We start from the raw sequence: 25,676 nt of genomic DNA, 5'->3' as shown, positions 1-25,676 counted from the left end.
TTTGACCCATTTATTAGAACTGAGTATTTGAGGCAATGTGGAAATCGTAGAATCATTAAGGATGGAAAGACCGCTAAGATCATGTAGTCCAACTAACCCATTCCTGTGACCACTCAGGCCATGTAACTCATTGCAACATCTCGCCTTCCCCTGAACACCTCCATGGATGATGATTTCACCACTTCTCTGGGCTGTCTGTTCCAATGCACCACCTCTCTATCTGAGAAGTTTTTTCCTAATATCCAGCCTGAACCTCCCTTACACAACGTGAGGCCATCCCCTCTCATCCTGTTGCTGTTACCTGGGAGCCACAGCCTCCTTTCAGGCAGTTGGAGGGAGTGATGTCACCCTGAGCTCCTCTTCTCTAGACTGAACAATCTCATTCCCTCGGCCGTTCCTCATCAAACTTATGCTCCAGACCCTTCACAGCTCTGTTGCCCTTCTCTGGACACACTCCAGGGTCTTGATGTCTTTCTTGTAGTCAGGGGAAGCAGAATTTAACATAGCACTTGAGGTGTGGCTTCACTGGAGAAATATGGAGAGTATGAGAATATGGAAATATGGAGAGTAAATGTGGTCCAGAGAAAATGGATAGGAACTTCTAGAAAATGAGCCTGGACAGTGAGTCGCCTGTAGAAAGTCCCATGCTTGGGGAGCTAGTGTGATTGAAAACCACCAGAGAATGCTTGTGAGGCAAGTGGAGAAGGCAGGGTACAAAACCCAGAGTATCACAATGGTCTGCTTCTCCTGCCATCACCTTTACTCCATCCGTATAGTGGTTACAGACTCCTTGTATCTCCATCTCTTCTCTGGCTGATGATGAGCCCACCCCAAGACGCTCTCCTTGGCAGCCCCTATAAATGAGAGCCCCCATTTCCCTCATCTGCTCTCAGTGATTCGGGCATTGCCGTGTTGGTTTGCAGAGGTGCTGGGGGCAGCTGCTTGGTGGCCTTGGCCTCTGTCTTGGAAATAATTCCATCCCAAAGCACTGATTTCCTAACTCAGGAGCTCCGAGCCCGCAGCTCCTCATGTTGCAGCTGCGGGACTGCTAAAGTCCACCCAGCAGAAGGCAGCCATCCAAACTGCCGTAGGGCTCTGGCCCTGCCTCCCATACCGCACCAGATAAAAGCTTCACTCTTGGCAGGAAACGCCTCGAAGCTGCAGATCCTCTCCTCCCACAGCTTCCACTCCAAGCTCTGAGGCACCACCAGCTGCACAGGTAAGCGAGGTCAGATGAAAGAGCTCCAGGTGTTGCACGGGGCCAGACTGGCCCTAGAAGTGCTATGTGGTCCATGACAGCCGCTCTCCCACCTGCAGGACACCATGGTGCGACGCGTGGCCGTGGTGGGTGCAGGCATCAGTGGCTTGGCAGCCACCAAGTGCTGCCTGGAAGAGGGGCTGGAGCCCACCTGCTTCGAGCAGAGCGAGGACATCGGGGGGCTCTGGCGTTACACGGTGAGGGGCTGAGGCTGCATGATCTTGTGGTAATCTGGAGCTGGGGGAGAGTTTTGGGGAGTAGTGGCTGCAAGTGGAGGAAATGACCATGTGAAAACCCATGGTAGAGGGGTGAAGACATCAGTTTAGCTCTGGGTGTTGGTAACCAGCTCCAAAGTGCCTGGGGAATGCCCTCCTCACAGCCCTTCGGGGCACATTTGCACTCACAGGGGTCACTTGGCTACTACACTTGATGGCTTTGGGGTGTTCCCCTGGGCCCTGCCTGGGGTCACCCCCAAATTCTATCACTAGAAACCCAAGGAATTGGTTTAATTTTTAACCCAGAATATTTTGGGGGTGGAAAAATGCTGTACAGAGTGATTTCAGGAAGACATTCATCTGGGCTGGCTGATTCTGAGGACAGCTGGAACACTAACACCTCCAGCCCCAGTGAGACTCTTATTTTGACAAGAGTGTAATAAAACACTTAGAGTTTGGTGGGGTTTTTTTTCTTTTTCTTTTTCTTTCTGACTTATTTATGTTTTGTTTTGAAGCAAATAAGTTTCTGTTCTTCAGTTTCCTTCGAACTCCCTTGGGTATATTTTTAAGCAAATTTTAACAGCAGAAAAGTCAAAGTTTTGTGGCAGTTCTGCTTGGGTGGAGCGTTGTTTTATTAATTAGCCCTTTGACTTGTTAAAGATGTGGTAAATGTTGCACATTTGCTGTGTTCTGCCTACCCAGGTGAACCCACAGCGAGGTGACAACCCAAAATTTGCTGTTCCCTTGCTTCATTTCCAATACCCCCTGGGCAAAGCTGCAAACATGAATCCCAGCTAGAAAAGTCAATAGTGTTAGGACAGCTGCTTTGAAAGTCCTGGTGTCCAGACAGCAGTGCTGGATCATCTTGTACATGGGGCATCTGAAGTTTTGGCAGGGATTTGACCCTTGCTCTGTCACAGTATGTTGGCCAGTGGACCAGATGCATGGAGAGCAGATTTAGGGCAGTTTCACAGAGTATTTATCTTAGCTGCAGATGGTGACTGGATTTCATTCCCTTGTGAGCAATAAGCCTGCAGTGTCCCCTGTGTGCTCCAGCTAAGCAGAGAGAAATATCACTTTAAGCTCTGCAAGTCGTGTTTATGAGGAGAGGCTTCAAGTTGAAAACAGCAGCTGTGTGTGTACCCAAAGTTAAGCCCTGACAACATCATAACTGATTTTTCTACAAGTTAAATGCAGAAGACATAATACCAAGTAGAGGACTCTGAGGTTATTACAGGGAAGTACTGTGTATGGCTTTTTCGGATGAGCCCACAAATCCCTTGAGTGCACAAGGAAGGTAAGCAATGGGCTGGGGATGATCATCTGGGGCACTCAGTGCCCTTGTTTCTGGGCTTGGTTGGTGAGGCTGGCTGGAAATTACCTGGCCAGGCAAGGAGGGGATAGAAAGCATGGGAGGAGGTGGGCTGCAGGAGAAGACATCACTCAGAGCCAGATACTGTGGTTCAGGCCCCCAAAACTGAGGCTTTCCTAATAGTTATGACATTGGGTAAGGTCATCTCCAGGTTGGCTTAGCATTTTCTTGCCTTTGGCTTATGACTTTCGGGGATATCCATGACTGGCCCCTCTAACTGGAGCCCTCCCCTCTCCTCTCCCTCCAGGAAAAGCCAGAGGAAGGCAGAGCTAGCATCTACTGCAGTGTCTTCACCAATTCCTGCAAGGAGATGATGTGCTACCCTGACTTCCCCTTCCCTGATGACTACCCCAACTACATACACAACAAACGGCTCTACCAGTACATCCGTAACTACGCACAGCACTTTGACCTTCTCCGACACATCCGCTTCAAGGTAGGTGGGATGGGCATCTCTGCTGTGTCTCAGGGAATGTCCTGGGGTATACACCCTGGGGAAAAATCTTACTGGTTTTGTTAAATTGGGTCTCACCAGCTTCTGGTTGGGTAGAGTCAAATAACCAACAGACGTGGGGAAACCATTGCTTCTGCGGGTGGAAAATCACACGGAGTGTGAGGACACCAGTGGGTTTTCTATATCCAAAATAATTGCTAAATCTGTGATCTTGTGTCTGGTGGGGATGGGGACAGTGCCTGCCTGGCTGCAGTGGAGCTCCTGGAGCACTTTCCAAACCTTTAGCTCTTTCCTTTAAGACCCTGGTCACCAAGATAAAGAAACGCCCTGACTTCAGTGCTACGGGACAATGGGAGGTGGTTACACAGAAAGATGGGAAGGAAGAGGCAGCAGTTTTTGATGCTGTTATGGTTTGCACTGGGCACCATGTCTACCCTAACCTCCCTCTTGCCAGTTTCCCAGGTAAGCCATATGAACATGATTCAGCCATCACACAGACAGGTGTGCACTTTACATTCAAATGTTGGGGTTTTTTTCCTTCCCCTAAAAAACAAAACTTCTCAAACAAAGATTGGTTTTAGGGGTGAGCTCTGTTCAACATTTTTAAGAAAAAAGACTGTATCCAAACAATGTCAAAGCAGGGACATTTATACTGGAGGCAATGCTAATACTTCCTAGAAAAATTATTGCAGGGTGTTTCCATTTAATAAAAGTTTCTTCACTAATGGGTTTCGTAAAGCACTTCTTCTGGCATTTTCCCATGGTTTCTAGTACAAAGGCTGTGCTCAAACTTTGCTTCTGCTGACAGGATCAGCAGCAGGGAAACTTCTCCATGATGAGAATTATTTGGTGCTGGGGGTCTGTTTGGGGGACATGAGGTCTTGGGACACTGCCTGCCTGGAAAACTCCCGTTGTGTCCTTTGTCACCTTCTGTTTCAGAAATTAAAGTTGCTTTCCCATCACTTAATGGTGCAAAGGCACTGAGAGACCCCAAGCAGATGGACCGTGGCTGGTCTGGTGACTCAGGGTGATGCTGGGGTTGCACCTTTAAGACACACAAATACCACTCAAATACCACACAAAGTTATCCTGTTCTTGCATGCCGGGGCTCCTCTCTGTTTAAATATTGAATGAATCCAGAGACAAAAAGCCATCTGCAGGTTTGCAGCATCCCTCTGCTGTGAGCAACTCCTAAACATGCTCCTGCAGGAATGGGAGCAGCCAAGGCTAACACAGCCACACTTCTTCACTGATGATTTACATCTTCTTTTGTCTTCCTGCTCCCAGGGATAGAGAAGTTTAAAGGCTGCTACTTACACAGCCGGGAGTACAAGGAGCCAGAAAAGTTCAGAGGGAAGAAGGTACTGGTGGTCGGCTTGGGCAACTCTGGCTGTGACATTGCTGTGGAGCTCAGCACCGTGGCCTCACAGGTATGGGGACCTACACCAGGGTTAGTTGGAGCTGGTGGCCCCTGTGGGGCTTGGCTCACCTGTGCCTTGCTATACCCCAGGTTTACCTGAGCTCCCGAAGCGGCTCCTGGGTGGTGAGCCGTGTCTGGAACTTTGGCTACCCCTGGGACATGCTGCTCATCACTCGCTTCTGGACATGGCTGGATAACTTTCTCCCCAAGTCAGTCAGCGACTGGCTCTATGTCAGGAGCATGAACCAGCAGTACAAGCACGAGGATTTTGGCCTTATGCCGTTGGATGGGTAAGCACAGTCTGTCTCCAAAGCCACCAGGAGTGCTGGTCCCACGTGGGGTGGGACCGAGCCTGTCCAGGGCCAGCAGCAGGAGCAGCCTTGGCCTTTTTCCTTGCAGAGCATCCCGCAAGGAACCGCTGTTGAACGATGACATCCTGAGCCGCATCACCTGTGGTGTGGTGCTGATAAAGCCAAACGTGAAGGAATTCAGAGAAACATCAGTCTTGTTCCAAGATGGGACTGTGCAGGACGACGTCGACGTGGTTATCTTTGCCACTGGTTACTCTCACTCCTTTCCATTCATGGAGGATAAATCCATCATCAAAAGCAAGAACAATGAGGTTGCCCTCTACAAATACATTGTTCCTCCCCAGCTCGAGAAGCCAACCTTGGCAGTCATAGGGTTGGTCCAGTCCTTTGGATCTGCCATCCCAACAGCAGATGCCCAGTGCCGCTGGGCAGTCAAGGTGTTTCAGGGTAGGTGAATGAGCTAAAGTCCCTACAAGGGAAGTAGCATTTCCCATCAGCAATATGCAGGTTCATACTAAAAATGAGGGCAGAGCCTGAGTGCTGGGAATACTAGTGACGGGTTCTCCCTGGGATGAGCTGCCTTGTAGCATGGGGAATAGGTCACTTATAACCAACTGCAGATGGCAATGAGGTCCCTGTGCTGGGGCAGCTCTCTGGGCATTACCACACATCCTAAAGGAGAGGGGAATCCATTTTATCACAGCCCCGGGACCCACATTTCATCCAAGCTCAAATCTTGACACCCAAGGGAAGTGCCCAAGGATTCAGCTGACCCCTGCTGCAGGAGGGATCTCCTGGTCTTCATCACCCTTCGCTGACATTCTTTGTACTCTTTCCAGGGCTCTGCACGCTCCCTCCGGTCAGTGAGATGCTGGAGGACATAGAGGAGAAGAAGAGGTTTAAAGTCAAATGGTAGGTGCAGTTCATGAGACACTGCCCAGGAAGGAGGAGGAAAAGCTTTGCTGTCATCTCAGCCTGGGTGGGCTGGATGTGGGCAGGTGGAGAGCTGCAGAGGGGGAAAGCTCCTTGCAAGGAGGCTCTTCTGAAGTGCCCCATTCATGCCCCAGATGAGTAAACCCATGGGGACCAACACAGGAAGGTCCTACCCAGCTTCCTAGTGTCAGTTCTCAGGTTTCCACCTGCCCCAGGGAGTTTGAATTGGGCAAATCTGTGCAGAAAATCTGTGATGGTAAGATTTCCTATCTAAAAATGCTGCTTTGCAGCATTTGTAGAGTGTTATCAGCCTGAAAAAAAAAATTCTTACTTGCACGGTGAGGCCCCAGCAAAAACAGAACATTCCCCCATTCTCCAGTAACATTTTTTTGTTTCTTAAAGTACACAAAGGTCTTGTTTACACCCCTCTTTGCACGTATCTCATGTTATAGTGAAGCAATACTTTGAAAATACAGTCGTATCTGAATCTGGCCCAAGCAATGTTTTCTGTTGTTTTTAGAAACTGTTGCATTGCAGGAAGTTCCAAAGCACAGCACTGCAGTGGGAGCCAGATCCCTTCACCATCGCCAGCAGCAGAGATGTGTGGCCATGTCCCAGCCCAGCACCGCTCCCCAGTTTGGGGGGACAGCAGGGACAGGTGCCACCTTCCCCACGTTGACAAGGGGCAAATCAACCTGCTCTTGGGGCTCTGTGGGAGAGCAGATTTCCCATCCCTTGCCTAAATGTCATGGGAAAAGATGGGTGCAGAGCTCAGAGTGCTGTCTGTGTTCCCTGCCAAATCCCTGTGCTATTTTGACCCTGCACTGAATGTGTTTGAATTTAAGGAGGATTTCCTCCCCGCCCATCCTGGCTGCTGCTTCAGGGTCTCCTCAAACAGCAGGAACACAAGATGTCGTGTTGAAAGAAATAAGAGCTAAAGCCTCTCCTCTCTTCCTCTGCCCTCTCTCCCAAAGGTTCAGCTCAAGCAAGACGCTGCAGACTGATTATATCACCTACATGGACGAGCTGACCTCAGCTATTGGTGCAAAGCCCAACGTGCTCAAGCTCCTGCTGACAGACCCACGATTGGCCCTGAAGGTCTTCTTTGGCCCCTGCAGCCCCTACCAGTTCCGTCTGATGGGGCCAGGGAAGTGGAGTGGGGCCAGGAGGGCCATCCTCACCCAGTGGGACCGGACGCTGAAGCCCACGAGGACACGTGAAGCCCCCCCTGCCAACAGTACCCTCCCCAGCCTGCTGGTGTTGGGGATGCTCTTCCTCCCACTCCTCCTCCTCCTCACCATGCTCTATTGGTAGGGCTGCAGGCTTACCAAGTGGCTTCTGTGTGTGGGGTGCTTTCTGCTGGTGACTATCCGTGCTGCTGCCTGACTCCTTGCCCAGATAATCCAACAAGAGCTCCTATATATAATTATACAACAATGTAAATTGGTGTAACCTCAGTGCCTTGTGAATTTCAGGCCTTTCTCAGCTGTGACTATGACAAAGGACAAAGTGTAAGTGTCAGATGGTTATTTTACCTCTATACATGCATTCAGAGTGTGCTGCATTGCTACACATCTTCAGTTCCACCTTTCTACAGTCTTTTTCTCTAGTGGAGAAGTAGAGCCACCGTGCTTGCCTGTTCAATAAATGTTTTGGTGTAAAACGTGTGCTCTGGGATAAATAAGCTTGCCTGGATTGGCCCTTCTGAGCAGGCTGAGGTACCTGGGCTGGGTGACAATGTGCTGATGTGGCTTTAGCAGAGACGTGCCCTGCTCATTGCACAATGGATTATTTGATGTGTATAGAACCAGTAACTACCTGTGGTGATTCCAGCTGTCAACAGATTGCTCCAGAAAGGATCCCTTAACCAGATTTTTGTGCCACTGCTCACTCCTCCTTTCCCCAGTGGTATGGAGAAGAGAACTGGGAAAAAAAACCCACAAAGTATAACTCATGGGTGGAGAGAGAACCTATTTACAAAGACAGAAAAAGGAAGAGAAAAAAAAAAGAATTACAGTTATGATAATTATTTTATACATTTATGCATATATATATACACACACAAAACAAATGAGGCACAAGCAATTTCCCCAAGGAAAAATCAACCCTATACCAGCTGAAATGTGGATGCGCTTCCCATTTCAGAAGTTCCTCGAAGGTGAAGCCTGGAATAAAACATCTGAATGCACACTGGTGACCAGAAAGATGAACTGGTGATTTCATCATGAGGACCGTGGCCAGGTCCTGCTCTCTAGGTGATTCTGAGTGCAGGGTATGGAGTAGCTGATCCCTAGTCAGAAGACATGAGTCTTTGCTCCAGTCCTGCCTGACCTGTTATTTACTCTGCTCAGGCTTGCTCACAGCAAACAGATTTAAAAGCCTATGCCTGCCCAGCCAGGTCTGAAGTCCAGCAGGCTCAGTGTGGCTCACCATGGTCTGACTGAAAGGCTTTTGTGATGCAACCAGTAACAGTTTTGGTGTCTCCTGCTGTAGAGTGGGTGGATTACCCCCTCAACACCTTGGGTGAGGTGAGGTTTTGCCTTGAGAACCTCCAAAAAAACTGAAGGAAGTAGCTTAGATGCTGGTGTAAGGAGGTGGTAGATGGGGCTGGGAGCTGGGCAGAGGGCTGCAAGGAGGGCTGGGAGATGAGGAGCTACATCCCAGGAGACAGATGCTGTGTCTGGAGCTGACCAGGCTGCAGGAGCCTACAGCAGGAACACCTGGTGCTGGTGAACCCAACGTCAGGTACCTTCTATAACCCTGCCCTAAAACTGCAGAAAACAACCCAACAACTGGCTGATATTCCTTCCAGACAAATTGAAAAGATGAAGAAATAAAAAATGTACTTTCTTCTGGTTTTGTTTTTCTTTTTTTTTTTTTTTTTTTTGCGTGTTTTGCAACTCCACTTATTTTGCAATCTGAACAAACCTATGGGAGCCTTCCAGCAAGGGGGAGGACTGTGCTGCTGGGACGAAGCACAGCCTTTTTTGCTAAAGACTCTCTTTAGCAGAGGCAGATGTGCAGTGGTCGATCTAAGGATTCTACTGTCCTGGGTGGGACTTGGGTCACAACAACCTCAGGAGAGGCATCGCCAGCTCACCTCTGGTGCTCTTTCCAAATCCACTTTGTATACATGAAACCAAAGGTCCTATGCTCTTTTCTTTCCATCAGCCAATGCAGCCCTATGGCACTAGGACCACCAGTGTGTGCCCAGCATCTCCTCAAACCGATCAGCAAGTCAAGCTGTGAGCTCCTCTGTCAATTTAAGGAAGCTGGCGTTTAAACTGATGAAGAGGTGATGTTGCAAAATGTCTTTGAATCTCTCCAAATGTTGTTGGCTGATAGCTTGGCTCTGCTGTGGAGATTTGCAACAGGTCGCTCAGGGAGGTGGTGAGGTCACCGTCCCTGGGGGTGCTCAAGAACTGTGGAGATGTGGCACTTGAGGGATGTGGTCTGTGGACATGATGGGGGTGGGCTGAGGTTCAACTTAGTGCTGCTAGAGGTCTTTTCCAGCCTTAGTGTTTCTATGATTCTACTTGAGTTCTTAGGGAGCAGCAGGTTGCTTAGTGTTGGGATTTTTGCACTTACTCAGAACTTCATTCTAGGAATCAACACAGAAGGTGCTCCTGGGTGGGAGCTGAGGTGGTGCAAGAGCTCATCCCTGCAGGATGGAGAGCACTGCTGTGTCTCTGTGCCAGGGTTTGGGAATGTCAAGCGCAGCACACCTCTACTTGAGATGCTTTTGGAGTACTTGTAGGAATTGAAAGCATTTCAACACCGAGCTCAGGAGGGTCAGAGTTTACAGAATCAACTGTGTTGACAGAATTCTTCAGAACACTTTTAATTCATCGTCTGATGGAAACTGTTTACTGTACAGATAGAAACCTCCAAACTCAATATGCTAAGGGCAGCTCCTTTCCTGCTTCCACTGGCACAATGGGAGGCAGAAGGTTTAACAAGGACAGCAACTTCACAGTGACAAAGTCCACAGCCTACACTCAAGGAAAACACAGAACTTCTTATTAAATCAGGTTAAAGTTTGCCAGGTGTGTTGGAGTAAAACACTTGTGCTCTGCTCACAAGCCTGTGCCTGCCCTGGCACAACCTTTGGGTCTCCTCTGTGACATCTCTTGTGAGAGCTCAAGGTACTGAACATACTTGGCTTTGATAAAAAGAATCATAAATGTGGTGCTGGTGTTGCTGCTGCTTGTTTTAGGGTCTTCTTTACTGTTCCCAGCACACAGTAAACAGGAAAACAGCCCCTGCTGCATGGGGTAGTGAGTTTTGTTGGTGGTTTTGTTTTTAGCAGGAAAATTGCCTTTTAACCCTGGGGGCATCTCTCCTGCTTCAGTGCACAAGCAATTCAGCGATTTTTTTCAGGGCCAAAATCCGTCTCTAAAAGATAGGGGCACATTGCCACCAGCAGCTGCTCTCAGTTTTCTCTGTCCCCATGCACCCCTCCTGCAGCCTCCTCACCCTGGGCTGGGGGAATGGGATTTCAGCCTTCTGCTCAGTGCTGGGAGGCATCTCAGAAGCCTCAATGAGGTGACAAGAAGCTGTTATTCCTTTCCATTCAATTCAGCCTGCATAGGGCAGGCTGGTTTCTCCCAGCTCTCTCCTTCCAGAGCCCTGATAGTGATGTCCCACTGACAGCAAGCAGCTGGGGAATCTGGGGAGCCAGGAGCATGTGAACAACATGTTTTCCTTTGTGGATTCTCAGTGTTCTCTTGCCAAGTGCTAGCAAGCACTTCTGCAGGTGCAAGATCTTTTGTATGTGGGAGGGCCGGGCAGAGACCCCCACAGTCTCTTCCTAAACCTTAATTGTCCTAAAGCCACAGTCCTTTCCCAACAGCCTCTGCACAACCTCTGCCAACTTTTTTTGTGCCTTTAGGATCTTGCTGTGCTGGTGGTTATTTTGTCTTCTCCCAGTTTGCTGGGCACCACCACCTGAATGCACCTGGGATGCCTCTGCATCATTCCAGTCCTTCCCACCACCACAGTCCCCTTTGGCCATCCGTGGTGGTCGCTGCCATTCAAGCAGGCTGGTGCCAAGTCCCAGGCACTACTGCTCCTCCCACAGCACACCCAGGTTGTGCAACCACTGTGGAAGCAGCCAGACCCACACTAGCCCTATGTGTTCCCTATAAATTGAGGTGGGGCTGCTCCACCTGCAGCAGTAAGTGTGGTGTGGAGAGGTAAGGGGATAGTCAGCCAGCACTATCTGTGGGTGTCCTGTGTTTTGAGCCCTCCTGAGCAGTGAGTTGAGCATTCTCCATGTGTTTTTGGGGTTAGCTGCCACAGGGAGAGCACAGGAGGGTGGCAGTACTTGCTATGGGGTGAGCAGGGGCATGGGGTTCTGGGCATTATCACTGGTTTCTCTGCTATAGGGTAGGGAACAAAATGCCATGCATAGCTGGGATGCTTGTCATGCAAGTTAACTCCTGACATACAAGGGGGAAAAAAAGTAGTGAATAAATAAACAGCTTATGCTTGTGCTTTTTTTCCTTCAACCTGACAAAGTCCAGTTTTCACTTTGAATTTGGAAAGCCAAGAGTATTGAAGCTTTTACTGAAAGCTGAAATTGTTCATAGGAAATCGGGTGTTACGTAGAAATTCATCCAACCCCACTTTTCTACTGAAAGCTACTTGCTGCTGACTCTGTTGTCCCCCATTGTGCCACTGTCTCCTCAAAGTGCCACTGTCTCCCAGCAGCTAAAAGCATATCCTGGTGGGGAGGAGCTGGTGCCACTTAGCCATGGTGCCACCAGGTTGGTGACCACGCTGGGCTTAAGCTGGGGCTTGCAGCAGTCCAGCAGCCATCCATCTGTCCAGCTCAAACTTCCCCAGCAGGAAGGCTTTTGGAGACAGAAGCAAAGCATTTCTAAAGCTGCAGTGTTACAGCTCCATAAGTATCAAAGCTGGTGGCATCTTTCCTGGGGACAGCAGACAGGATGCATGGGCTGGGAGCAGTCCCATGCACGTTTGGCCCTGCTTTTCTAGGAAAGGCAGTGGCAGAGCTCCACAGATCAGACACAAATATTTGTTAGGCTGATAAAGAGGGGTAGTTTAAACACGACTGCAACAAAAATTGGCAGTGGTTTGTGCCTGAGCTGCAGACTCATAAAGAGAGTTTCCAGGGCAACTGCTGGGCTTTATGAGCAGCCTGGCTGGCATGCAGAAAGGGGATGGGTTTCTTTATTGGGGAAAAAAGGAAAGAGAGAGAGAGAGATTAAATGGCTTTAAATGTTCATCTGGTTTGTAAATTAAGAGTCCAGGTAAAGGGAGTGAAAGCTTTGTTTGCTGTGCATAGATGTGAAAGAGCTCAGTTTGGCAGGGAAACATCAATTCTGTGTGCGTCGGATGGAGGGCTGGGCCTCCCCAAGACCCCACTGGCCATGGATTGCAGCTCCTTTCTCTTGCCATCTGAATCATCCCTGCAGAACTTGTCCCTATAACAGTCACAGGTGCTCAAGTAATTAAGTATTGTTTCATGGCTGATGCTTTCCTGACCAGCAGTACAAACGGCCTAATGGACTTAAGGGGAATCCCATCCTTGTGGTGGGCGTGAGCAATTTGGGAGGGAACATCAGGGTGGGGGTCAGCTGCGTGGCCGTGGAGACACCACCACCAATGGTCCGGATGAATGGTCTCAAGTTGCACTAGTGGAGGTTCAGGTTGGATGTTAGGAAAAACTCAGGAGTGGTCGGGCACTGGAATGGGCTGCCTGGGGAGGTGGTGTGGTCACCATCCCTAGAGATATTCAAGAAGTATGGAGGTGTGGCACTGGGGGACACGGTCAGTAGGAATGCTGGGGGTAGGTTGGGGTTGGGCCTGATGATCTCAGTGGTCTTTTCCAACCGTAATGATTCTGTGCTTGAAGTATTGTATGAGGACAACTTGATTGTTTTCCACAACTGCCCTGAAGAGGAGCTCATTGATATTGTGGTTTTCTACATGGGCTCCCCTGTAGCAAAATGCTTTCAGTCTGGGAAAATCTTGTCTCTCTCAAATATTTCAGAGCACAGAGATGAATATGGAAACTCAGGTGTGCTCAAAGGAACTCTGGTGGATCTATCTTGGCAGGACTTGGTGCTTCTTAAGGGATAAGTGGTTTGTCCCCAATGAACACCAGAGGAGAAGAAAATGTGGAGGCGAGTTCATCTCAATGCGCAGGGCTGGGCTTTGGCAGAATGAGAGCTGCCAAGCTGAATACAAATAATGAGACTTCCCTGGGGCTTCCCCCACTTTCTATTGCAGAATGAGTCCATGTATCCCTCCCCCTACAAGTTAAACCCCCAGGATGCTCTTATCTGTTTCCCAGGCTTCTGTCAGCTGCCTCCACACCCTGTGATGGAGAAGGAAGTAAATGTGAAGATGATGGACAGCAGCACACACTGCTCCCTGCATCTATAGCAGAGGCTGGAAACTATAAGTCCCTGCATCCAGCCACTGATTTATTTGCTTGTGCTGAGCTGATGTAACCTGTGGTTTGACCCTGATATTTTGTATGCTAAGGTTGGGAATGTATTGATTTGAGGTAGTTGAGACTGAAGCTTGCTTGGTGAGCTGGGGAATTTGCTACGATCCTGAGACAAAATGGCAGATAAATTAATGGTAATACATGCAAATTAATGCAGCAGAATTAAAAAAAAAAAAAAAAAAAAAAGCTGTACACACAAATTATCTCACCTCCCAGCACGGAGATCCGAGTCACCTGTGAACTGCTGTCTCAAGGCTTTGGCCTGGAGCTTGCAGGCTGCCAAGAGGTAAGGTCAAAGGCTGAGAATTATGAATGAATGAATGAATAGGGAAAGCACGAAAAATTAGGTGTGCTGTATTAATCCGTGCTTCACCTGGATCACTATAGGAGAAAAGATGTAGAAGAGTAAAACAGAATATGGGACAGAATAATTGCTGTCTATTTAATAGAGAATTGTGAAATGTGGTTATTTTATATATTGTATATATCACGTAATACAAAATATATTATATATGACAATATGTTTTATATATTTACATATTGTGGTGGGAGGAGAAGCTGTGCATTCCATGGGCAGATGAGCTTGAAGCAACACTCCAAGTCACCGTGCATTCCTGAAGCGTACAGTGGAAATGAGTTAGAGGGGAAGCTAGAGGGTGCTGCTGCCTTTTTCACACAGCACGTGATGTCTCTGCAGAGAGCAAAGGTAAAACTAGTTAAAAATAGATTAAAAACAAAAAACAAACAAACAAACAAAAAAAACCCCACCATAACCGAACAACAACAAAAAACCCTGTTCTGGTAAGATCATTTGGAAAAGGTCCACCAGGATACAGGGAAGACTCAGGTGCAACTGAAGCAACTGTTGTTATTAACTGGAAATAAACGGGAGGCATTACTTCTGGAGCAACCTCTGTTGACAGACAGGCTGAGCATAAACCTAAGGGTCTGTGCATGCTCCCATCGCTGGGGGACTACAGCTACAACCAGACAGCAGTGCTGGAAACAGGGGTGATGGCATCTTTTCCTTTTCTGTCTCCGACCTCGCTTTGGGCAGGGAGCTATCATTATAAGCTTTGTAAAGCCATTTCCCATTGAGTTGTAAACCATGGCGAGTTTTACCAAGCCACTGCTTCCTGCAATTTGCTGAGTTTCTGTAAGGGTAATATGAAGGTGTTTTGGGGGGTTTCCAGTAGCCTGTGTCCCCCCCAGGCCAGCAGGTGAGTGCAGGGAGCCTGGAGGCCAATTGCCCTGTGGGTACCCCACGATGGGGTAGGACACAGAGGTCCCCAGGCATAGACATGACCCCAGTGTCACGGGTGGGAGTCCCCACAAGCACACTGCCTTCAGGATTAAGGTCCACATCTTTGCTGTGCACACGTTCAAGCGCTGGTGGCGGAGTGAGCATAGGTGTAAAGGTCGACGGTGCAAGAGTCCTGCAAGCAGGGCCAGGCAGGATTCCTCCTCGCCTTTAAATCCGTGCTTGGAGAAGCTCCAAGAGGAGACCGGATGATCCCTACGCAGCAAAGGCACTGAGAAGGTTTGCTCTGAATTCCTTTCTGGCTGCATTCTGCGCACTGTCGAGACATCCAGCCAGCGGGGCTGGCATCGGGGCAGGTGAGTTTGGGGGTTTTAGGGAGAGGGAGTGGTGACTCTGTGGCTTGAAAGGCACACTCGCTTTGCTACAGGGCTTTGTGCCTGTCTCTGTGGCACAGCAAGCTGCAGCTGGACGGGAGCGTCTGTGGGCGTGCTCAAGTCCCTTGCTTCTACTGGGTGATTTTCTCTGGATTTTCACACTCTCCTCCAGCTCCTATTTGAATTAACTTAATCTTCGACATAAAATCACTTGAAATCAAGTTCTAAGTGAATCTTTATTCAGACTTCGCAGGAGAAATGCTTGTTACCTAGTCAGAGTCTGCACAGACTTGTTTTCATTCCTCTGATTATGCTGGTTTTGGCATAGCTCGGTTTACAAAGCTGAACTTGCACTCCCTCTCCCAAACCCCACATCGCCTGGGTTTCTTGCCGTGCTTGTTTTGTATGCAAGCAGCACTTTCACAACACTGCACAACTTCTGAATTGCTGCTCCATGCCCCCATCCCATCAGGCATCGTGGCAGTCTTTTTTTTTTTTTTTTTTTGTAAAGGCTTTTTTTCTTTCCAAGAGAACTCTACTTAATGGTAATTAAAAACGAAATCATGAAACCAAGCCATGGGGGTGGGAGGAAAAGCACGGTGGTTTTGCTGATCCCTGCACTCATTCTTCCCTTGTTGATCACAGTCTGTCCCCTCGCTGCCCACAGGGTACCATGGTGCACCGAGTGGCTGTCATCGGGGCTGGGGCCAGCGGGCTGGTGGCCACCAAGTGCTGCCTGGACGAGGGGCTGGAGCCCACCTGCTTCGAGAGGAGCGAGGACCTCGGGGGGCTGTGGTGTTTTTCTGTGAGTGAGCTCTGCCTGGTTTTCTCCTTCCCCTGTGCCCCCATGACACCCCTGCTTGCTTCTCACAGGACAATGCAGACTGCAGGAGGGTCAGCGTGTACCGCTCCATCATCAGCAACACCTCCAAGGAGATGTCTTGCTTCAGTGACTTCCCCTGCCCGGAGGATTTCCCCAATTTCCTCCCTCACAGCCTCCTCGTGGAGTATTTCCGCATGTATGCTCGGCACTTCCAGCTCCTGCGGTACATCCGATTCAAGGTGGGCTGTGAACAAAAGAAGGAGGGCTGCAGGAGCTGCCATCATGTGGGTGGGATGGGATAATGTTGGGTGCAAAGCCCGTGAGCTCTGCACATTTTGGACATACACAACGCGGCATTTTTTGCTCCATGTTGTAAGTGAGGCTGCTTGAGCACGGACTGCCTGATGCTCCCATCCTATGCCACATGCAGGGGGAAGGTGTAGGTTTATTTTAGTAGTTCAGATATGAAATAAGGTTCCTGAAGGCTCAGCAGCCCCAGTCCTTTGTGAGCAGCAGCTTTCTGAAACACAGAACAGTCTCTGATGGCTATTTTATTGGGCTTTTCAAGGCAACAGTTATCAGTGTGAGGAAGCGCCCAGATTTTGCCACCTCGGGCCAGTGGGAGGTGGTCACTGATACAGAGGGCATCCAGGAGTCACACGTCTTTGATGCTGTCATGGTCTGCACAGGCAACTTCCAGCACCCCCACCTGCCCTTGGCTTCCTTCCCAGGTGAGTCCTGCACCTGCTGTGGAGTGGGCTGGGGTTGTCCCTCTGCTCCACACAGCTCACCAGTCAGGGCAGGTGTGACTCTTGCCCCGTGAAAATGGATGTGGGCGTATCCAGGAATGGATAAACCACCCCATAAAGATGCAACAGTGCTCTTCTATGAAGATTTTCTGAGCAGGACCGTGACAAGGTTCCTCAGGAGGGTGGGAGAAGGTGAAAGCATCATCACTAAGAATGGAGCTGAGAGCTCTGGGGGCTTTGCAGCACCAGGCTTGGATGCAAGGAGAGAGGGGAAGCAGAATGACCAGGGCTTGGCATGAAGTTTGAGCAAATGTCTGGTGATAGGAGACATTTCTCACTCTCTGCACAGGTATTGAGACCCGCTTCAGAGGTCAGTACTTCCATAGCCAGGAATACAAAGATGCAGATGCTTTCCGGGGAAAGCGGGTCCTAGTGGTCGGCACTGGGAACACTGGCTGTGATATTGCTGTGGAGATGAGTCATGTGGCTGCAAAGGTACAGCATCGTGGTGGCTGAGGTACGGGACAAGGAGGAGGGAGGTTAAAACCAGGGCTTCTCTCAAAGCCAAAGTTGGCAAGACCCACCACAGGGGCACTGTCTGGGAACGCTGCAAAAGCCACCATGAACTGCTTGGTTCATCTGCACACTGGCTGCCTTCCTTGGGACCTCTCTCCCAAGCAGAGGAGCTGGGATTTGCTACATGGGGCAAAAATGGAAGTCAGCCCTCTGAGGAAGAGGTCCTCAGGTCTGCCTTTTCTACCAGGTGTTTCTCAGTGCCAGGAGCAGCACGTGGGTGTTCAGCCGGGTGGCAAACCATGGCTTCCCCTGGGACATGGTCAGCACCACACGCTTTAATCACTTTCTTGAATGGCTTCTCCCATCAGCCATCATGAAAAGGATCAAGTTTGGGAAGATGAATTCATGGTTTAACCACGAGATCTACGGCTTGGCTTCTGCTAAAAGGTGTTTGCTCTGTTTTCTTGGTTAGATGCTATCTTTCATTTCAGGGGACATTTGCAAACCATCAGAGATTTTTTTTTTCCCATTGATAACGCATTTAGTGTAGTTTCACACTTCTGGTGCCTGTTTGCAGCCCTGCTGGGTTGTGGAGGCTCAATGATGTTTATGTCCTTGTAACAACTGAGCGCCACATCAGGGCGTTTTGCAATGGCTAATCAAGCCACAGGGGACAGAGATCCATTTCAGAGGGACACACCCCTCACATCCCTCCCTACCATCGTTTTCTTAGAATCTGGTCACAAAAGATATATTGTGTCTCTCCTGGATGCTAACACCTCTCTCCTTCTTTTCCCATGTGAAAGCTCCAATTTTCATTTCATTATCAATGAAAGCCTGCCCTTTCGCATGCTCTCTGGAACCATTGTGCTGAAGTCAAATGTGAAGGAGTTCACTGAAACTTCAGCCATTTTTGAAGATGGAACAACTGAAGAGAACATTGATGTGGTGGTCTTTGCCACAGGCTACGTTTTCTCATTTTCCTTCTTAGAAGAGTCAGTTCGCAACACAATCAAAAATAATGGTACCCTCTATAAATGCATCTTCCCACCCCAGCTGGAAAGGCCAACATTAGCCTTCATTGGCTTGGTCAAGCTGACGGGCTCTGTGATGGTGGGAGCAGAAATCCAGGCTCGCTGGGTGACGGGAGTCTTTGCAGGTGAGAAAGGGGCTGCAAGGATGGGGGAGAAGCTGGGGAGGGAACAGAGGTCAGTTTTTTGCCCTGGGCATCATGCTGGGCTTCACCATGTTCAGTGCTCCTGCTGAAGGTGCTGGGAGCATGGTATGGGTTGAAGGACTGCTCACTGCCCTGCTCATAGTGCTGTGCATGATCTCTGGTCTCTTTGCTCTCCCCAGGTGTATACAAGCTCCCTCCCACCAGCAAGATGATGGCTGAAGTCTTGAAAAAACAGCTGCCTGTCAAAAGGTGCGTGATGCTCCTATACTTGGGGTATAGCGTGATATGCCTTTGCTTTTCATAAGCAAATCAAGCTGAACAAAGTCGATCCTCTCTCTTGCCAAACCCTTTCTGCTGATCTATACTGAGCTCTGGGCTGAAGCAAACTCTCAGTGATGTGGGGAGGGAACAGCACAGCACCCATGCAGGTCCCTTTGCCTGTTCTTCACAACCCATCCTCTCTCAAAGCACCTCACCCTGGAGCTTTGTTTTCCTCCAGACAGAGGGTGCCATCTCGTGGCTTCTCCCTCCCCATTCCAGGCCCACTGGAGCCTTGTTTAGGGGCAGTTTCCTAGCTCAGGACACTCTGTGGGTTGCATTTTGGAGACCACAAGCAGCTTATGGAGGCAGACCCTCTTCCGTGCACTAGGGCAGCTGCTGATAACCCTGCACAAAGGCTCCTTGGGTGCCTTTAGGTCTCTTTATGTTACCCTACAGCAGGGCAGCCTGAGGGAGCTCAGCCAACATGTATACCTTGAAACGCAGTGGCTCTTCTGAGTCCAGAGCTGTGAACCAAGGTGGGAACGTGCTATTTGATTTTTTTAATTATCGATTCTATGCCCTATGGAAGGAATCAGTCCGAGAAGCAGAACTTGAAGATGAATTTCATTAGTTACACCAGCGAGATTGCTTCGTGTGCCGGTGTGAAGCCCAGCGTGCTGCGGCTGCTCGTGACTGACCCCAGGCTGGCCCTGGCCATCTTCTTCGGCCCCTGCACATCCTACCAGTACCGCCTGATGGGACGGGGACAGTGGAGTGGGGCCAGGGCTGTCATCTTGACGCAGTGGCAGCGGGTCTTGAAACCCTTGAGAACTCGGGTGTTGGCGGACACTGCCTCCTCACACTCCTGGTGCTGGCTGGGCCTCCTCGCCCTGCCCACAGCACTGGTGGTAGGGGTCCTCCTCTCCAAACGTCTCCGGATGGGGTGGGTTCCTTGGGCAGGACTTCTAGGGGGGACCCTATGAGGATGGTGCCTGCAGGGCAGTGTTGGTGGGTCCAGTGTGCGTGGGACTGTGTGATAGCCCTTCTGGGCCTATCTGTGGTTGTAATGTGGCAGGACGGGACTGTGGGGTGGTTTGGGATTAGGCTGAAGGGCATGGACACGGCACGGGCCTCCTCAGCACTGCGGATTTGGGAAACAGCAAGCGTGGAGGTAGTCGTGTTCATAGGAAACCTCCGGGGAGAGGGGGGAGCCGGAAATAAACCTCAGTGAGCTTGTAACGGTGCTATGCACGGTGGGGTGCCACGTTTTTACTAACGGGCTGACTAATCGGCTATGGGGACTGGGGAGGGATGGAGTGGGCTCGGGGCTCTGCACTACAACACGGCGCCAGCCCACCCCACGCGCAGACACGGGAGAGCAGAGCGGGGCGCGCCCCACGCCTCCCGCCGGAGCGTCACCGCATCCGGCCGCTAGGGGGCGTTCGCGAATTCGCGCGCGCCTTCCTGGACTGCGGCACGGCGTTGGGAGGTGGGCGGGGGGAGTCACGTGGGCGGCGGCGCGGTGAGGTCAGACGTCGTTGGCGCCGGCTTGGCCGCCCGCCATCTTGGCCCCTGTGTGGAAGCGGCTGAGGCGCGGCGTCGCGGCGCCGGGAGCGGCAGCGGCCTCGCCGAGTCCGGGAGCCCCGGAGAGCGGGGGAAGGCCGGTAGCGCCGGCCCGCCGCGCTGCGCGCCAGGTGAGCTCTAACCGCTTCCCTTCACCCGCATCTCCTCGCCGACCCGCGGTGAGGCACCGGCGCCGGGAGCAGCGGGCGAGCGGCCTGCGCCGCATGGCCTCGGGCGGGGGCGACTTCCGGTCTGGCGGCGGCGGCGGCGGTGAGCGGTCCGCGGCCTGCAGGGGAGCGGGGTGCTGGGCGGAGGGTGGGCGCGCAGGAAGGAAGGAAGGTAGGAGGGAGGGAAAGAGGGTAGGCGGCACGGCGCTGGGCCTGCGGCTGGGCCCGGCTGCCCCGCGCTGCTGGGCCGCAGCGCATCGCCGTTTGTGTCCGGCCGCGCCCCGCAGCGGGCGCAGCGCCGGGCCTCGCCTCGGGGCCGGGCTGGGGAGGCCGCTTCCCGACCCCCCCCCCCCTTCCCCCCGCCTTTCCTCATCCCATCTTTCCTATTTCTCATCCTTCCCCGTTTCTCTCCTTTTTCTACTTTCAGTTCTTTTCCCCTCCCCCTTTCTTTCCGAGTGGCTCCCTCGAGCGACGCGCCCTCCCCAACGTTCGTGCTCGCTTTGTGGCAGTGATTTCTTCCCCCCGAGTGCCCCCGGGGAGAGGTTTTTCCTGCGGCATGCTGGGCGCTGCGGTTTGTTTTTTCTAACTCTGAAATATTCATCCACAGTTCTGGAGATACGCAATGAAACACTGCTGTTGGGTTATTTCTCTTTAGATGTGAGTGAAGAGCCTTTGGGGAAGGTATTGTGGCTTCTGCTCTCTTGTAGGAGAGAGGTGAAATGGGCCCGGGGGGGGGTTGGAGGGGGGATTTTAGCGATTAAACCGTGGTGTGAGCATGGGTAGATGACAGGGCTGAAATTCAGGTAGGTGGTCTGCAGTGAGCATAATGAGAGGCATCACACAGGGATACAGAGATTGAAAATCTGGGGCTAGTTTGCAGCTCAGAACCTTCTTATGGAGGAGTCAGAGTGTGTGTGAGAGCCTGATGCTGGGAGTTGTAGGGAACACTGTAGTTTTGCCATTTCTTTTCCTTTTTGTTTCTTGTGTTTTATAAGTTTGACCCTTTGTGAAAGGTCTTGAACCTTTTCTCATTGAAAAAAGACTGTTTTTCCTTATTGCTGTTTGGTTAGTGGAGTCAACTAAGTGTGGTAGTAGAAATAAGCATTATTTCAAGCAGAAGGAGCAGGATTAATTTTTAATCTATTTGTTTCATGTGCTATGGGATATCAGGCCTACCCACTGTTTACCCTTAAGAGCTATCCTTGGACAAGAAACTGCATTTTAATGGGGGAGGAAATGGGACATGATCTCATCTGTCCATCAGGAAGAAACAAAGGGATGACCTTATAATACTAGTGCCAGGAGCTGAATAGTTGTCAGATTCCTTTGAATTGTAAAACACAGGTAATTTCTTCTCGTTATTACTATTGGGAGCCTTCCCCAGGGACTTCCTTGGCACTAAGGAACCTGGCAGTTTTGAGAGTTCTTTGGACTTGGAGCTCAGTGAAGAAACTTTGTCACTCAGTGTTGGGCTCAGAGTGAGGTTATAGCTGCTGTGATGCTGGTGACCACGTGAGCTGGATTGAGAATCCTCGAGTCTTATTCAAGGGTTAATTGGCCCATGGAGAACAGGGAAACGGTGATGCCTTCATCAGAAGATAATGAAGGAGCTCTCATTCAGATTTTTTTCAGTCCAAATGGATCTTTTAGGTCAGTGAAGTGAAAGGATGTAAGCTAAGCTAAAGCAGTGGATGTGTTGATGGGGTTGACTTCAGCCAGTTGTCCTGGGTTATACAAAGTGCAAGCCCCTTCTTCTGGAGTAATTCCCAAGCCAGCTGTGGGAGTGATGTGAAAGTGGATAGAGGGTGAAAATTGGTCTAAATACTGTTGTAAGAGTGATGTGGAGACAGAAAGGAAAAGGTAGCTCTCATAGGAGGATGAAACCCATACATGGTGTGCTCTTGCAGAGGAGTAAACCCCTGTTACAGTGCATTAGAGGTGGGAGTGAGGAGGAGAAATATTCTTCTATTGTCACTGAAGGAAGAATGAAACAGAGGCTGAACAGAGTAATGGAGGGTTTGAAGAGGAAAAAAACCCTCCACCCTGAAAATGCAGCACCTTTCCACTAGTTGGGGATGGCTGTTGGGCCTGTAATGACGGGACCACAAGTGGTATTTTACTGGTAGAACCAGTTATTCATCTTAGGCAGTGAATTTTTTCTTGGCTCTGTTTCGTGCCCTCATTTGTGGGTTGTCATTTTCTTTTTTTTTTTTTTTTCAGGACTAGGTTTCACAAAACCTCATGGAAACTCTCCATGGGTGAAAGCAGGTGTAAAAAGAAACGCTGAGATTTGTGTGAGGAGGCGGGGGGAAATAATGCAGTGTACATGTGTTTGTGATACAAAAATGGGGTAGGCAGAAGTCTTAAAAAATGCATCAAGAGCAGAGGAAGATGAAGTCCTAATAAAAATCAGATGAAGATAGCTTTTATGTCTATGAGGAACAGGCTAACAGAAATAGACTGTTTTTATTACAAATACCTCAGCCATTACACGACATTCTAACTAATTGGGAACAAACCAATCTATTACAGATTGCACACGTATTATAGGGAGAAGCTTTGTGTCATCATATTGTTTTCCTGTAGCTGATAACATCTTGATCAACTGTTAAATTATAGTGCAGAATTGCATTGTGTATCTTCTATCTCAAGTATGATGGTGGTAAATTTTAACTGATATGTTTTTGAAAGTAACTGGAGCTGCGTTTTCAGGGCTTTGCAGTACCAGAGACAGAAATCATAGCTGATGTGCCCAAACATAAAATACTGAGGAAGTAGTGGATGAAGAACTGTGGAATCACCTGGTGTTGGATAACTGAGAGAAGATGATCTTAAGTATCTCTTTAATTCAGTGTACCACTGGCTTCTCAGTGAAAGAGCACATTTACTCATATTACTTTACATCTTTAGGGGTGTAAGCTGTTGCTCAGCATGCTCTGAGGTACCAAATGGTTTTCCATAGCAAAACTGCAGTGGCTAGGTTGCCCGTTTTTGCCACTGTGCTTGATTCTGTTAGCACATCAGACTTCCCTGCTTAAAAAACAAACTATTTCAGGCTGTCCTCATTCAATCACATAAGTGGTTTGTTTTTAATATTAATGTTTCTGTAAGCATGCAGCTTTCATACTTCCAGATTACAGTTGGTAAACTTTTAAAATTATAGATATGCATTTATATGGTATGTGCATAAAAGTAGTTTATTATTTTCAAATGAAATGTTTGTAAGCTGTCTTTATTCACCTTATTTTTAACTGCTCTGAATTTTCAGCCTGGGTGGAACTGCAGGAGGGTCCTCCTCCTTCCAAAAGATTAACTTCGTTTCAGAAGCCAGTGATATTTCTCCCAGCTTAAAACTTGATATGTTAGGGGACTTGGGTGTTTCTTCCATTTCAAAGTAACCATGTATTCCCCTGAGAGACCTTGCTGTCTTGGGATCAGTGCACTCATGCTTTTGTTTGGCCAAAACTAAATCACTGTGTTTACAGGTCTTGTTTTTAGTAGTGATTAAAATAGCTTGTGCTTCTTTTGCAAGTGTATCTGAATGTATTTGTGTGTGAACATCAAAAATATTCTGTTGAGGTGGAGCAATAACAAATTTTCTTTTGCAAATAAGAATAAATACTCTGCAGGAAAAATGCACTCTGTTAAGAGAAACTTGTATTTGGCTTGTGGTATGGCTATGTGATTAATTTACTGGATTCACCTTGGTTAGGAAATGTTTTCTTATGCCAGAAATCAAGCTAGCTACAGGAACAAAGCTTTGTAACATGCATTTAGCTTTGGATTAAAAATAGCTTCTTGACTATTCTTTTGATAGTGTATTGGGACTTCTTGACTGTTTACCTGCTGTTGAAAGCAAAGTATCAAGGGGTTGTGAACTTCTTTTTGGTAAAGAAGGAACCAAGAGTGTTTGGCTTAATCTGTAGTAATTTGACAGAGGAAAGCTAACTTCCATGCGTAAATGAATTCTGTTATGATGAAAGTCAGATACATAAAACTATGTGTGCTGATGAGGCTTTTCTAATTTAGCTCATCATTTTTATTTTTAAGCTGTGAATGTGGTCTGAAGCAGAGGGCTGAAACTGACCCTTAATTAACCAGCGCTGTACAGTTGTCTGTGTGATTTTCACAGTTGCTTCTCTTACATAATGAGCATTGCTATAGATGGAGATGGTTTCTGCTAAAAGAAATCAGTGTGTCATCAGCAATGTGCATATCAACAGAGATAAAGGGCATAAGAGGTTGCACAGTAATGGACTGGACCAGACCAAGGCATGTGAAGGAGCTAATTGTTCTACCTGTTTATGCACAGGATTGAAGTTTTCTTTATTGGTGATGTAAATGGTTATCTATGCGTTTGGCATCCCTGACTTTAGCTGTCACAATGTCTTAGACTGTCTTACAGATACATGTGATATAAGATCTCCTAATACAGAGGAGAGATTGTGGTATTGGCCACATAAATCAATTTAGAAATACTGTGGGAGTTACAGGCAACACAGATTTGGAGTGTTAAAGAAGGTGGGAATTTTTGAAGGTTGTTACAAGAAGCTTAAGACTGATTAACTGACTAGAATAACAGTTACTGAACTGTTTTTCAACATGTTAAGGATGCAGAGGACTCTGTATAAAGTTTTATGTTCTGCAGATTCCTACTGTCCATGAGTTTCCTTCCATCTTGGGGATGTGGTCTTAAGTAGCAAAGGTAGCTTGAGAATGTGAAGGGAAAGATGTTGAAAAATTAGCTAGAGAATAAAAACTTGGTTTGGCACATCTGTTATAAAGAGGAATAAAAATGGTAATAGATTTAGCCCCACTGTAGTTTTTATGCACTTACAAAATATTCTGCAAGAGTTCATGAACAGAATACTGTGCTTGAACACTGTTTCAGAGCAACCTCTAATTCATTTCTGAAGTCAAAAGCTTGAAATGTAATGATCTGTTACTTAAAACTGATCTAAGAATAGAGACACTGAAAAGAAGTTTTACACTGACAATGTTTACTTATTTGCAGCTGTTATCAGGGGAATTTTAGAGGTGTGGAGAGAAATTCACTGCTGCAAGTGAATTGTGGTTCCTTGAGAGGAATAGTGAGACTAAAAAGTGTCTCTTCCCCTGTAAAGAAATGTTAATTAATACAGTTGGACTTGGAAATCATGTTGAAAGGGAAAGAAATTAAGAATTAATCTTGAAAAAAGATTTTTAGTCTGGATTATCCACAGCAAGGAACAGCTTGGCTTTACTTTTGTCTTTTTATCTATCCTGCCCTACTCTGCTTTCCTCTTCAACTTGGGGGTGAGTGGGAAGGATAGGAAGTATGTAGGAAGTCTCATTTGGCTTTT

At 48.7% G+C, this 25,676-nt stretch overlaps 3 protein-coding genes across 24 annotated transcripts in view; all 3 read left to right on the top strand.

Moving 5' to 3' along the window:
• The first annotated feature begins 1,153 nt into the window (after positions 1 to 1,153).
• LOC136052979 (flavin-containing monooxygenase 3-like) lies at positions 1,154 to 7,626 on the top strand. Its single transcript, XM_065743486.1, has 9 exons — positions 1,154 to 1,219; positions 1,318 to 1,455; positions 3,093 to 3,281; positions 3,599 to 3,761; positions 4,587 to 4,729; positions 4,810 to 5,009; positions 5,119 to 5,477; positions 5,870 to 5,942; positions 6,938 to 7,626. The coding sequence occupies exons 2-9, from the start codon at positions 1,324 to 1,326 to the stop codon at positions 7,275 to 7,277; spliced, it is 1,599 nt and encodes a 532-aa protein (XP_065599558.1). The 5' UTR covers positions 1,154 to 1,219; positions 1,318 to 1,323; the 3' UTR covers positions 7,278 to 7,626.
• A 7,217-nt stretch (positions 7,627 to 14,843) lies between these two features.
• Positions 14,844 to 19,842, top strand: LOC136053316 (dimethylaniline monooxygenase [N-oxide-forming] 2-like). Of its 6 annotated transcripts, XM_065744086.1 has the most exons (10): positions 14,844 to 15,060; positions 15,746 to 15,883; positions 15,952 to 16,140; positions 16,470 to 16,632; positions 17,000 to 17,145; positions 17,414 to 17,613; positions 17,973 to 18,325; positions 18,523 to 18,592; positions 19,194 to 19,547; positions 19,680 to 19,842. In XM_065744086.1, the coding sequence occupies exons 2-10, from the start codon at positions 15,752 to 15,754 to the stop codon at positions 19,711 to 19,713; spliced, it is 1,641 nt and encodes a 546-aa protein (XP_065600158.1). In that variant the 5' UTR covers positions 14,844 to 15,060; positions 15,746 to 15,751; the 3' UTR covers positions 19,714 to 19,842. The 6 variants fall into 6 exon arrangements, with proteins under 6 accessions (XP_065600158.1, XP_065600166.1, XP_065600149.1 ...); XM_065744094.1 differs by lacking the exon at positions 19,194 to 19,547; XM_065744077.1 differs by lacking the exon at positions 19,680 to 19,842 and having other exon boundaries at positions 14,844 to 14,983; positions 19,194 to 19,599.
• A 302-nt stretch (positions 19,843 to 20,144) lies between these two features.
• PRRC2C (proline rich coiled-coil 2C) overlaps positions 20,145 to 25,676 on the top strand; it is a 61,143-nt gene continuing 55,611 nt past the window's right edge. For 15 of the 17 annotated variants that reach the window (XM_065743632.1, XM_065743718.1, XM_065743734.1 and 12 more), the window contains exon 1: positions 20,146 to 20,298. The gene's annotated coding sequence lies outside the window, so the exon portion shown is untranslated. Of the gene's footprint in view, positions 20,299 to 25,676 lie in introns of all 17 variants that reach the window. The other 2 variants (XM_065743604.1, XM_065743621.1) reach the window with 1 other exon arrangement.

This window comes from Cyrtonyx montezumae, unplaced genomic scaffold (assembly GCF_038088225.1).
Source record: "Cyrtonyx montezumae isolate F1298 unplaced genomic scaffold, pur_monq_1.0 scaffold_1, whole genome shotgun sequence".
In the NCBI taxonomy this organism is placed as follows: Eukaryota; Metazoa; Chordata; class Aves; order Galliformes; family Odontophoridae; genus Cyrtonyx; species Cyrtonyx montezumae.
Note: the sequence above shows the minus strand (reverse complement) of the source record. Positions and strands in the feature narration are given on the sequence as shown.